This window comes from Mercenaria mercenaria, chromosome 2, assembly GCF_021730395.1.
Source record: "Mercenaria mercenaria strain notata chromosome 2, MADL_Memer_1, whole genome shotgun sequence".
In the NCBI taxonomy this organism is placed as follows: domain Eukaryota; kingdom Metazoa; phylum Mollusca; class Bivalvia; order Venerida; family Veneridae; genus Mercenaria; species Mercenaria mercenaria.
In genome coordinates this window covers 104,202,038-104,216,513 of record NC_069362.1, presented here as the reverse complement: position 1 = coordinate 104,216,513, position 14,476 = coordinate 104,202,038, and the positions used below count along the sequence as shown (strand labels likewise).

At 35.3% G+C, this 14,476-nt stretch overlaps 1 protein-coding gene across 4 annotated transcripts in view; it reads left to right on the top strand.

Annotated features, from left to right (window-relative positions):
* The first annotated feature begins 5,152 nt into the window (after positions 1-5,152).
* The window catches only part of LOC123564775 (small G protein signaling modulator 3-like), a 49,525-nt gene continuing 40,201 nt past the window's right edge, over positions 5,153-14,476 (top strand). For all 4 annotated transcript variants that reach the window (XR_006689035.2, XM_045358586.2, XM_045358585.2 and 1 more), the window contains exons 1-2: positions 5,153-5,308; positions 10,834-11,012. Coding sequence is in view for 3 of the 4 variants with exons in the window: in XM_045358586.2 (XP_045214521.2) it covers positions 5,242-5,308; positions 10,834-11,012 (246 nt within the window). In the remaining variant the exon portion in view is untranslated. The remainder of the gene's footprint in view (positions 5,309-10,833; positions 11,013-14,476) is intronic.

The following is a 14,476-nucleotide window of genomic DNA, read 5'->3' as shown; positions in this document are numbered from 1 at the left end:
GCCAAGAAAGAACCAGTTATGCCATTTTGTTTAAGTTTAAAAAGAACGCCTTTGTGCCAAACTTTATCAAACGCCTTCGCGATGTCACAAAAGACAATACATGTAGACTGTTTTTCGTCGAATGCTTTACATATTTAATTGTAGACAGTTTTTCGTCGAATGCTTTACATAGTTGATTGTAGATATCTGTTAACTGATAAACTGTACTATGTCCAGGTAAGAAAACGGCTTGATTTTTATATACAAATCATTAAATATAAATAATTGTAGACGTGTTTAAAGACTATTCTTTCCATGATCTTTCCAACACAATTGATTAATGAAATAAGTCTGTAATTTGACGGCAAATCGCGGTCCCCCATTTTAAATAGAGGCATAACATTAGCGGTTTTCCAAGAGTTTGGATAGATATTCTCTTGTAGTGATCTGTTAAAAGTGATTGATAGTGGTATACAAATGGTTTTAGCTGTTTTTTAAGCATATGATGACTTATACCATCAGGACCGTTGGCTTTTTTGATGTCTAGATTAAGAAGAATGTCTGTTATTTCTTGTTCGTTTGTAACAAAATTATCTATAGTTTCATTTGTCTTCATTATAAAATTAGGAAAATTTGTATTCGAGTCATCTACTGTAGAAACTAAGACAATGAAATCATTCAAATTGTTAGCTTTATCAGAATCAGATATAGCGTAAGTATTATCTTGATTTTTTTCAATGGAGGTGTTTTTTCTGACGCTACAGTGTTTTCCTTAATCAAGGTTTTTACTATATGCTAGTATTTTCGAGGATTTGGTGCATTCATGTCACTTAAGTTAATTTCTAAGTTATTATAGAAAAATTCTTTTGCATACTTTTTCATGTTATTTACTTTGTTTCTTAATTGTTTGTAGAGGTTCCAGTCAGACGATATTTTTTAATTTAGAGCGATGCGTTTTTGTCTATCTCGTTGACGGGACTTGTGTCTGATTTCTGAGTTTTACCACGGCCTATCGTTTGGACGAATGGTCACTAAACTTGTTGGAATACACCTTCGGGCAAAATCAACAAAAATGCGTGTAAATGTTTCGCTGGCATTACAAACAGTATCAATATAAAGTATGGTTTGTTGTTTCAATTCTACACATTTTTCACTTATAACGCTGATCAGGCTAGTACACTAAGTCACTTCACAATTAAAGGCATCACGCTGAATTCAAAAGAAGTCTGACCTTTCATGTGAGAGTCATCTCTGTAAAGTAAGGGCGTCTACTTAATATAACTTATCAAACAGTATTTCATATATCTCCTTACCTGAGTATGTAATGACGTCTCAAACCTCTTCACTACATAAATCTAAAATGGCGGTAAATCATACTAACGTCACGTCATTTCGTTCAAATGAGTCCCTTCCCGAAATTTTACTCCTCCCAATCCAAGATGAAGGTTTTATATAGGCACGGAAGGAAAAACGTGGTTTAGAGAGACGTCCTCCAATACTCATGGTAATTTAAAGACTCTTCTGCGACAAGGTATATCAATACCTGACCTTCATATTTTTGTTAAGAGTCTGGGTCAATAAAATTTTCCAGTTGTTTTGGTGGGATAATAATAAGAGTTAATCAGGATATCCTTTCCGCAGCCTTAACGTACTAAAATGTATTAGCGTCTGATGGCCCTTTCACGCTTCCGTAAAAATAACATTTATTACACGAAACTTATTTTGAAAATATTTCTGAAATGTCTAGGTCTGCAGCTTTCAAATACGGTTATATCTTACATCTGAAGCATATACTGACACTCTCAGACAACATCAAAAATGACATTTTGAGCGATTTGATGAAGTTCCAAAATGATCAATGTACCCTTGGTCCATTACGGACCCCTGTGGGATTTCTGTTTATGCAGAGCTCAAATATTTTTTTCATAGATTAAAAGCTGACATGCTTACTAAAGCCCAGGTAATTTCAATTCGTAATAAAGTGCTGAAAATTGGTTCGCCAATAGCAAAAAGAAAAAAAAAGAAGTCCACGCGCATACATTTAGACGGGGTGACCCCTGCGCGTGACCCCTGACTATCTACGAATTAAAATGCGGCTTTCGTTTTCAAGTTTAGCATTTCTACTTTCATTTTATTTAATTCCGGAAATAGCTGAAGGTCGAGTGACGTCATTTTCTGTGTTGTCAAAAACATACATATGCCTGGCGAGATTGCATAAATATGTGCTGGCCGTCCTAAGGATATGTTAAAACTAACTACATGTCTGATGTTTAGACATTTAATATTTTAATGTTTTTACTGTGTTTCACGGAATAGTTAAGAAAACTCTATGATAAGCAGTTCTAAAATGTTCACTGGGACTGAGTTGCTTTGATATGTGACTTCCGATCTGTGTTGTTTGGCTTTTAATTGTGTTTCTCTTGTTGCTCGTCTATCTGTAATGGTATTGATTTCATGCGTGTATGCGTTACTTTTTTAGCCATTATATGTATAAGGGATTCAGCTGGCAAGAATAACATTCATTTATACTGTCCTGCAAAATTGAACCATGCTATGGATTTATGGTGAGTGTTTGCGCGCAATTAAACTGTCTAAACTCTCCAAACACGACGGTGTTTTACCACTGACAGTCAAAAGTCGGTTCCCGATGTATTTATTTTCTATTTGTTTTGCTTAACCTATGTATTTTGTATAAATGTTCACCCTGTTGTGCTAATTTTTATGAAAACGCATTTTTAGAATGTGACTATTCCTATCGATTTTTTGTGTTTTGAATTTTCGTTGATTTTTTGGTAGGAAATGTGTATCTTAAAATTATTTCATTGTTTTCAACCAATTTCATTTATTTTAAAATATATGAATTTTAACCCTGTCCATAGTTTTTATTCAATGAAATTGCAACTGTGTAAGTTCTTAGACCTACTAGTGTTTCTACTCCAAGACTGAAAGTTGGCCTTCAAGTGGCTGTGGAGATTTATACAGAATAGAACGGCGGCAAAAAAAAGTGGAACTTTGTCCTCGTAACATATTAGGGGATGATCGGGGCGAGAATGTTAAAAGAAGTGTATGTACCCTAGACCTTTATCCAAATAAGTGCACACAGCTCATTCTCGAGCTAGATATCATTCGAGTTTGCCTCTGACTGCTCTAAGTTATTTCAAATGGAGATACTTTCGTCATTTTCACCCATAATAGAGTGGCAAAGACATTTTTAATAAATGCATATACAGCTTTTTTAAATGCATTTTATGAAGAAGAAGAGCTTGCGTAGAGCGTCCAATACAAATAAGTAGATAGATCATTTTCACGAAAGTAAAATTGATGCATCAGATTAGTTGTTGTACTTTAAAGATAACATCATTAGCAGATTAGACATTCAAATGTCAGAAAGAGCCAAGTGATCTGGCTGCAGTAGAGACAGAGTACTTTTTGTTTGTTGATGTTTTAAACCTAGTGTTTCATTTTTTAACATTAGTCTAATATGTGCTTTAAACTTAGTCTTTTATGTGCTTCCTTTTATATGATCTAGAGGAAGGTGCTAAGGGCTACACCAACCTTAGTAATATGCTACCAGCATTCACTAAATCTTAAAATGCCTAAAAAAATCTTTTGACCTTTCCTTGTCTTTTATATAAAGCTGCTGCCAAAATTAGCACCTTCTTTTCAATAAACTCACTATGTAGTGTATTTTTTGTATGTCATTTCTCTTTTACTTATGTACTTTTACAGGTTTGTGCTTATATGTGCTATGTATGTAAGTTTCTTTATAATCATTTAACCATAACATTCTTAATTGCTGTCATTTAATTTATGTTTTAATATGCCTAATTTTCACTTATCTCTCTTTTTAGCCGCTTTATATTTTGTTATTTCTGTTTTCTTTGTTTGTCGGGAAATAGCTCATGAGCTAGTGTTTTCTGTTATACTTTATCCGACGTAAAATAAAGATTCTTGTATCTTGTATCTTGTATCATATTTAGACCCAAGTAGAGTATATACGCATTTTGAGATTTTAGATCTTGCCGTTGATTTGTTCTCATTCCGATAACACAGTACCAGAAGTTATACACATAAGCATCAGCTACACTTGTATTTTATAACGATATGTCTTTTTATATTTTGTTTCATACATTGGCTCGTTCATAGAACTAATAATACATCAAAATTAAGTATCTCTAACCTCGTGATTTAATCTCATATCGCCTAGCCTTAATTAATATACAATAATCGGGGAATACTTTTATTTACACTGTCCCGTGTCTTTGGAACATGGTGGGGGTAAAAGTGAGGCTGGATGCGCACTATAAACTGGTTTAAGCTCCCCAGTGGTGTTTATGCCACTGACCGTTCCAAGGCGGTGCCCAACTGTGTTCCTTTGTTTGTTCGTTTTGTCCTTGTGTGTGGGTGGGGGGGGGGGGGGGGTGCGGTTCGTTTTGGGGAGGCTGCGTTTTTGGAACATGGCATTCCCTGTTTGATATTTGTTCTTGTTTTCTTGTGCATGTTTGTGCATGTAGTTATTTTTCGCCGTTATATAAGTGTATAGTCTAGTCAGGCATTCGTTGTGTAATTACTGTGTAATTATAGGTTATTAGATTTGTATTGAGAAATATGCACGAGTTCTGCAGCGAAAATATTGCACGATTTTAGGAGTGCAATATTGTTCCACGAAAAAACAAGTTCATATTTCCCGATGCAAACCTACTAATCTTTTTATTACATACACATACCACACTAACAATTATTACATAATGATATAAATTAGTTCTTTAGCCTGAGCAAATTTAAAATTACGCATGAAACTGGCGTCACAAATGACGTCACGCACCCGATATCAATTTTAACGTCAATATGGAAAACTATTGACGTTTTGTAACTTATTGGAGTTTATAATGCTAATTTATTATCGTTTTATTAGCTTTTAGCGACAAGACATTCTTTGTTGTAATTATTAGACGATGGATTTGAGAACCCGTCTATTAAAACTCTTTGCACGGAGGCACCTTCCGCGATTAAAATAGTACTGATTATATGTGGCACATTTATATCTTTAAACAAGTGCTATAAAAGTAATATATATATTTCTGAGCATTATTTATATACAATTATATGTATTTTAATAGGCAATTGATAATATCTTTCTTGCGTAATATGCACATCAGGTTGTTTTTATTTATCGTATATTCCTACGCCGTCTGACAGCAGCCGCAACCCACGCAAACAAGAATGCAATTTTGATAAATAATTTAACAATATTCATTCATTATGGAACTTGCAAAAACAGTATTCGGTGGAAGGGCAACAGATGGATACAGCGGCAAAGCAAATAAAGGTAGTTTTTTTTAAATCCAACACAAGGATGACAAAGTTCCAATGGCAAAATGTATGGAATAAAATCCTGTTTTTTTTTAGATTTTCATTTATCGATACACTGGACATATTTTATGTTATTTTGTTGCGCTGTCATCTGAATAACTTGAAAAACTCATCCCAGTATTAATTTACTTGTTAAATTAAGCAAGTAAGTAGACAAGAATCTTTCAGTTAACAACCAAACAAGTTAAATTCGCGTTTATTAACACAAACTATGCTGTTTTCGGATGAGCACATGTAGTCGAACATAATAGAAAATGTGCTGACCTTAAAACTTGGATTTATCTTGTTTGAGAAATAGTTTTTGTAAGGTTATGCAACATACATCTATATTTATGCATGGAAGTTGTTGTCAGTTATAGAGGAAAATTAAGTGCAATTAATGCAGAACGAATTCCAGACGTTTCACCCCCAAGACTTTTCCTCCCCTAGACATTTCACCCCCAAGATATTTCCTCCCAAGACTTTTCACCCCCAATTTTACAAACCCTAGACTTTTCACCCCCAATTTTTAATATACTGAAAATATTGAGAAATATTTTGTTATTTGGTATTTAAAATATTTTTTATATATTTTGTATAGGTTGTTAGGGCATTTATGAAGATAATTTGTTACTTTACGGACCATAATTCTACAAAATATACACTGAATTTAGGGTAACATACATGTAGTCAACTTAATCAGTTGATCTTTTTAAATGTAAATTTGTTGATACTTCTTAATGATTAAGTTTGTTTTCTATGTTATTCAAATGGATTCAAGTTTTATTTATGTAATATAATTATGAAAAATATGGGTACATTTAGATTACAATAGTAGATGTAAATATTAACTAGGGGTTAGAATTAGAGGGTGTATGTTTATCCTTTAGTACCATAATGATAGCCCAATTGTGATAACATGTAATATGGTTATTTATAAGTGCAATATGATGTGGAATTTATTTTTATGATATATTTTTATATATTTAACAAGATTTATAGTCTCGGGTAACTCAGTATTGAGTGGCAGCATTCGATATGTTTGATGTTATTATATGCAATACATGTTTGTACTGTGATAATATTTATGTATGCTGATGAGACTGAAATAAATAAATAAATAAACAAATATTACAATTTGAAAGTCATTCATTTCATTGTAGGTCAATATTTTAAACTCTTCATAGGTGTTGTGTTTAATCAACACCTTTTGATTGACAGAAATAGTCAATATTTTAAACTCTTCGTAGGTGTATGAATTTAATCAACACCTTTTGATTGACAGGAATATGTCTTAAAATATAAATGGATTAACTGGCTAGCCTATAGTATATTAAACTTTAATTAATCGAAAGTTCAAACCTTGACTGATCTTATGGAAATCAAGAAACAAACAAATTATACTCATCACTCAAAAATGGTTGCTTCAAAAATGAAACTAACTTTCAATATCTTGTCTAAGCTTATTTGCAAAATAAATGAATTTTGACAGATTCAGTAATTCCTTCCTGTTTTCCGTAGACATCAGATTTACAGAGCGGGCCATCTACAGTAATATGGTTTTAAACATTTTCTTCGTAATTCTTTATACAACGGACATACAAGAAGAAAGTGATATTCATTTTCTAAAGAACTAAGATTACAAAATTTACATTTTATATCATTTTGATCCGTGTTGTTATATCTACCTCTTACTATTTCAAAATTATGTTATGATAAATTAATCTAAATCTACTAAGAGCAGTTCGAGAATTGTTAATGTTAGCATATCAAGCTTGATAATAATTGTCCAATATTCTCTGTAGATAAAGAATTACTGTTACTATCTTGACCTATCCATATATCCGACAATCCCAGGTTTTCTAACAGCATTTTTATTTGAAACGCCCAGTTTGAATTATAATATGTACAGTAATGTTATTGTTTGCATTGTTGTGCAGCATATGATAAATTCTTTTTGTAGTGAGTTTTCATTCGAATTCAGTAAACGGAACCAGCAGCTTAGCATATTTATCCTTTTTTTTTTCTTATTCTATTATACTTAGTACGCATGCTTGTAAAATTAATTCTATTTCTCTCATTGTCTTTCACAAATGTATTTCTTGCTTTCTTGAAATTATTTTTTTGCTATTATGTAACAAGATTCATCAAACCATTTCGACTTTAATATTAGATAATCGAGAATTTGTTATTATTTCAATTTATTGATATAACTTGAACATGTACAGTGTACAGTTTATCATTTTAAGGACAAAATATATTAAAAAAATGCAAGAGAAATCTGCCAATTAATAAATGGTTGATAGACTTAATTTATCTTGCATCACTTGCCTATAAAGGATAACAAAAACTAACAATTAAGTTGTCAACAACAAACGATGTGCGATATATAATCAATTTTAAAATAACGTTTTTCAACAATAGATATATATTGCTTATTTCCTACATAAAATCAGCATAATATTTGGACAAAATTAATTAAAGTCCGAAAATCCCCATACTTTGTTTTAATCATCCAAATCATTAATCATCTAACACTTGATTGACTTATATAATTTATTTTCTCACAATATAACAAACAAGACAAAATGGGTCATTTTTTTTATTCAATCTTATTTGTACAAAATTTGCATATATTTATATATTTCTATACTATGATGTAAATTATTTGACAGCGGCTTTTAGCAATGTATGTTTTTATGTCACAACACCGTTAATTGATAGCAAACTTTCAAACCTTGAACAACAAGGCTAATTTTAACACCAATAAAATATTTTACTTTGTAGTTATTATTATCAAAAGTACTTCTATTTTTTTTCAATTACTGAACATCAAACAAAGGGAATAAAATATTTTTTTTAGTTTTGTAACTATTGTCAAAAGTACCTTTAATCATCAAAGTCACATTTTCAATCATTGAGCAAACAAATGAATTAAAAGATAACCTTGTAAATAACTTATGTTTAAAGTTTATGGTCATCTCTACTAACAAACATAATAAAATATTTTTTTTAATGTATTAACCTAATTATAATACATATGAAATTCTTCATAAACTATACAACCCCCTCCCCCCAAAAAAAACGTTATAATCATATTAAATAATAAAAACAAATAGGGGGGTTAAAAGTCTTCATATGCTATAAAACACCAGACTTTTCACCCCCAAATTGGGGGTGAAAAGTCTTGGGAGGAAAAGTCTTGGGAGGAACAGTCTTGGGGGTGAAACGTCTGACACCCGTGTAGAACACAGGTAAAATGGCAAGTTGAAGTATGCTTGGTTCACTAACTTAACTAAGACTTGCTCATTTGGCTTATTGGGATGACTTATTTTATTATCTGATATTTCATAGTTTTCATCCCTCTAAGCCTTATCCGTAGCTGCATTTTACTGTTAGGAAAACGAAGACATTAAAAAATCCCCAAAAGTCATAAAATACTGGTCAGAGTCATGTAGAAAATTCAGATGGGTTGAATATAACTCATAATTTTAAATAAGAGACTTAAATCTTTGGAAATGTGATGTGAACAGGTGCGAGGAGATATCTACTGCGACACCGATTTCAATACACAGCAGACTGCCAATGACACTAAATTGCAGAAACACAACACAAAATATACATTAAAAAATGTCAGCGAGGCAATTTTATGCTTTAATTAATGTCAACATAATTTTATCAGAGATGTAATCATTACAAATACATTGTACATCTACCAGAAAAGTTTTCAATGGATTTCACTGGGGATTTTCTAACAGAAATATCCAGAATAAGTTTGGACATGACGGGACAGCAGCATTCAAAAGTTATCACACTGTTCTGAAACGTCCTATTATTTGGACTAAGTCTATGGAAGTTGCTGTTAACACCACCACCTGTCAAGATGCTCAGTATTGAGAGTGAGAAGTTTTCAAGAAATCAATTTCTCCTCTGAAAGTATGATCAGAATTACCCTAGATATGTAGAAACTTCTACATCATGGCATAGACCTCGCAATTTTTTTCAAAATCCAGGAAGTGCCTAGAATCAGATTCTAGAGGTCCGTACTCCTAGACAATCTCCTAAAAGGAGTTAGGAGAATTTTTGTCGTGCCCGCTTGCGGTGAGCTTGATACAGTCGTCACTTTTGGTGGGTCGGTGTATGTGCGTGCATGCGTTTGTCCGTAAGATTTTGTCCGGACCATAACTTTGACATGCATGGACCAATCTTGTTTATATTTGGCATGAATGTTTACCTTAATGAGAAGGAGTGTCATGCGCAAACCCCATGTTCCTATCTCAAAGGTCAAGGTCACAGTTGGAGGTCAAAGGTCAAATTGAAGTCTGTCTGGAGCATTTCTTCTTCATGCATGGTGGGATTTTGATGTAACTTGGCATGAATGCTCACCATTATGAGATGGAGTGTCATGCCCCAGAACCAGGTCCCTATATCTAAGGCCCATGGGCATACTTGTTTTATTATGCCCCCCTTCGAAGAAGGAGGGGTATATTGTTTTGCAGATGTCGGTAGGTCGGTCTGTATGTAGACCAATCCGTTTCCGGATGATAACTCAAGAATGCTTTGGCCTAGGATCATGAAAGTTGATAGGGAGGTTGGTTACAACCAACAGATGACCCCTATTGATTTTGAGATCAGTAGGTCAAAGGTCAAGGTCAGAGTGACCCTGAACAGTTAAACGGTTTCCGGTTGATAACTCAAGAATGCTTCGGCCTAGGATCATGAAAATTGATAGAGAGGTTGGTCATGACCAGCAGATGACCCCTATCGATTTTGAGGTCAGTAGGGTGAAGGTCAAGGTCACAGTGACCCTGAACAGTTGAACGGTTTCCCGCTGATAACTCAAAAACGCTTAGGCCTTGGATCATGAAAGTTGAAATGGAGGTTGGTCATGACTGGCAGATGACCCCTATTGATTTTGAGGCCAGTAGGTCAGATGTCAAGGTCACAGTGACCAGGAACAGTTATCAAGGTTTCCTGATGATAACTCAGGAACGCTTGGGCCTAGGATCATGAAAGTCGATAGGGCTGTTAATCATCACAGCAGATGACCCCTTTAGATTTTGAGGTCAGTAGGTCAAAGGTCAAGGTTTCGGTGACTCTGAATAGTTAAAACGTTTTCGGATGATAACTTGAGAACGCTTGGGCCTAGGATCATGAAAGTTGATAGGGAGGTTGATTATAATCAGCAGATGACCCCTACATATTTACAGGTTAGTAGGTCAAAAGTCAAGGTCACAATGACCCAGGACAGTTAAACAGTTTTCGGATGATAACCCAAGAACGCTTGGGGTCTAGGATCAGGAAACTTGATAGGGTGGTTGATCATGATCCCTATTGATTTTGAGGTCAATAGGTCAAAGGTCAAGGTCACATTGATCCAGAACAGTAGAACTTTTGTGTACAGTGATCAAATAATTTCTGTTCCTTGTGCAATTACTGAATGCATCAATGGGGCATTGCGAGTTCTACAAGCTCTTGTTTCTATCTGGAATTTATTTTCAGTGGAGACATTGTCAGAGGATGAGGAGGATATAGGTGAAGGATGTACAGAATCTGTGAGCGTGTCAGCCACATATCCATACAAGGGATCTTCAGATTTCAGTCCTACACCAGGAGGGCCCTTCTCAGCACTCACCCCTTCCATGTGGCCTCAAGACATAATGGTGAAACTTGGAAATCCAGTGAGTGACTGTGCAATTTGATCACTGTTTTTATATGCTTTGTTTGTACATAGTATGATACATGTCTACTGCTTTCAAACTTTACAGGATTACTAAGCACCTTTTGAGGAGGATTCCTATGGCTTTTGGGGTCAGCAGAGTCGAAGCGACCGGGAGACTGAAATGATTTCCAGAATTTTAAGTCATAACATACATGTAACAGTTATGGCTTTCATACTTAATACTGTGACTAAGTACCATTTGAGGAAGATCCCAGCTGATTTTTGTTTCAGTGGCTCAAAGGTCAAGGTCACAAGGACCTGACAATTTTTGTACATGTATGTATCTGGACTCTTAAATCAAAAAGTATAATAGCTACACCTTTCAAGCTTCACTTGTTTTTAGCACCAGTTGAAGAGAATCGCTTCAAGTTTTTTAGCCAGTGGGTCAAAGATCAAAGGCACGATGACCTTGACACTGAAAATTGTTCTGGACTCGTAGCATATTTAACAGCTACAGCTTTCAAACTTAAAACAGGGACCAAGGACCTGTATTACTTTTGGGGTCATTGATTCTAAGGTCAAGCCTTGAAGGTAACTGGGATCTGACTTAATTTCTGGTCATTTTTCCATTTACAGGCTCAGTGTCAGAAAGTATGATGCTACAGCTTTCAAACTTTTCACAATAACTAAGTACCATTTGAGGAATTATGTCTCCCCCCACTTGTTTTTGCCCTGTCCATCCGTCATACTTCATTTCTGATCAGTAACTGGAGAACCATTTGACCTAGAACCTTCAAACTTCATAGGGTGACAGGGCTTATGGAGTAGACGACCCCTATTGTTTTTAGGGTCACTCCATCAAAGGTCAAGGTCACAGGGCCTGAACATGAAAAACCATTTCCGATCAATAACTTGAGAACCACTTTACCCAGAATGCTGAAACCTCATAGGATGATTGGTCATGCAGAGTAGATGACCCCTATTGATTTTGGTGTCACACTATTAAAGGTCAAGGTCACAGGGGCCTGAACATGGAAAACCATTTCAGATCAGTAACTTGAGAACCACTTGACCCAGAATGTTGAAACTTCATAGGATGATTGGACATGCAGAGTAGATGACCCCTATTGATTTTGGGGTCACTCTATTTAAGGTCAAGGTCATAGGGGCCTGGACTTGGAAAACCATTTCCAGTCAGTAACTTGAGAACCGCTTGACCCAGAATGTTGAAACTTCGTAGGATGATTGGACATGCAGAGTAGATGAGGTCAAGGCTGCAGCAAACAGAACATGGAAGTCCATTTCCAGTCAATAACTTGATAACCATTTGACCTAGAACCTTCAAATTTCATAGGGTTATAGGACTTACAGAGTAGATGACCCCTAGTGTTTTTGGGGTCACTCCACCAAAGGTCAAGGTCACAGGGGGCTGAACATAGAAAACTCTTTTCAATCAATAACTTGAAAACCACTTGACCCAGTATGTTGAAACTTAATAGGATGATTGGACATGCAGAGTAGATGACCACTGCTGATTTTGGGATCACTCTAAGGTCAAGGTCACAGGGGCCTGAACATGGAAAACCGTTTCCAATTTATAACTTGAGAACCACTAGGCCTAGAAAGTTGAAACTTAGTGGGATGATTGGACATGCCAAGTAGATGAGGCCTCTTGCAGCCAACCATCAGTGTCTCTTTGACTTTTCCTTCTGTCCCCTATTGATTTCGTGCCTATACGACTATGCAGTGGGGGAGACATGCGCTTTCTACAAAAGCATCTTCTAGTTTCTATTTTTGTTCAGAGCTTCACAGGTCAAGGTCACAGGGATTCCATCCCACATGTTTTTAGCTCACCTGTCACAAAGTTGACAATGTGAGCTATTGTGACTACTTGATGTCCGTCGTCAGTCGTGCCTAGTACGTCGTCCGTTGTCCGTCAACAATTTCTAAAAAAATCTTCTTCTTGAAAACCTCTGGGCAGAATTACACGAAACTTCACAGGAATGATCCTTGGGTGGCCCCCTTTCAAAATTGTTCAAAGAATTGAATTCCATCCAGAACTCTGATTGCCATGGCAACCGAAAGGAAAAACTTTAAAAATCTTGTCCAAAACCACAGGGCCTAGGGCTTTGATATCTGGTGTGTAGCATCATCTAGTGGTCCTCTACCAAAATTGTTCAAATTATCCCCCTAGGGTCAAATATGGCCCCGCCCCGGGGGTCCCAAGTTTTACATAGACTTGTATAGGAAAAAAGTTTTAAAAAATCTTCTTGTCTGAAACCACAACACTTAGACCTTTGATATTTGGTTTGTAGCATTGTCTTATGGTCCTCAACCAAAATTGTTCAAATTGTACCCCTTGGATGAAAAGAGGCCCTGCCCTGGGGGTCCCAAGTTTTATATAGACTTGTATAGGAAAAAGCTTTAAAAATCTTTTTGTCTGAAACCATACGACCTAGGCTTTTGATATTTGGTATACCGTATGATGCATTGTCTAGTAGTCCTCTACCAAAATTGTTCAGATTATGCCCCTGGGGTTAAAAGAGGCCCCGTCCTGGGGACACTTAGTTAATATGTGAGTTATATAGGAAAAATACTTAAAAAATCATCTGATCCTATTTCCAGGACTGTTTAATTATAATTACCTGATGACCCAAAGTAATATGATTTCTTGTTCTTTAAGATACAGCCTTCAAATTTTGATGACATACACGGTTTTGCACACAAATCGTAAAACTGAATTTCATTGACCATGAATGTGACCTACTGACTTTCTTAATATTTTATCATCAGTTTGACATTTGAAACATGTAGCTCATATTACTCAGGTGAGCGATCCAGGGTCGTCATGACCCTCTTGTTTACTTTCAGTTCAATTTATATTGTATCTTGGTATCCTTCATCCAACATCCTGCATTTTTAGCGTGACAATTCAAAGAATATGTAGAGCTATTGTACTCACCCATGTGTCGACATCCGGGTCGGCATCACAATTTGGTTAAGATTTTGTATGTAAGCTGTTTTCTTAGTATCCACTAACGGAAATGGATTGAAACTTCACACTCTTGTTCATTGTGAGGATCAGACATGCATTGCACAGGTTTCATAACTCAGCTTTATAATTTTACAGAATTATGTCCCTTTTTCGACTTTAATATTCATTAAATTGACAAGGCTGTTGAATAGTCCAGTGTTGCATCCTCTGAGAGCTCATATTTTTAAAAACTTCCAGTTAAATTCTTGATACTCGTATCTTGGAACCCTCCCCAACCAGCCACATACCTCCAAAGTAATTGCTTTTTTAGCTCGACTTTTCGAAGAAAAAGTAAAGCTATTGCACTCGCCCCAGCATCTGCGTCGCCGTTGGTTAAAGGTTTTGATAAGTCAGATATCTCTGTTACTGTCTAAGCTATTGACTTGAAACTTGAAAAAGTATTTACTATCAAAGTCTACCCCAGAAGAAAAAATCCCCTTAACTCTGTT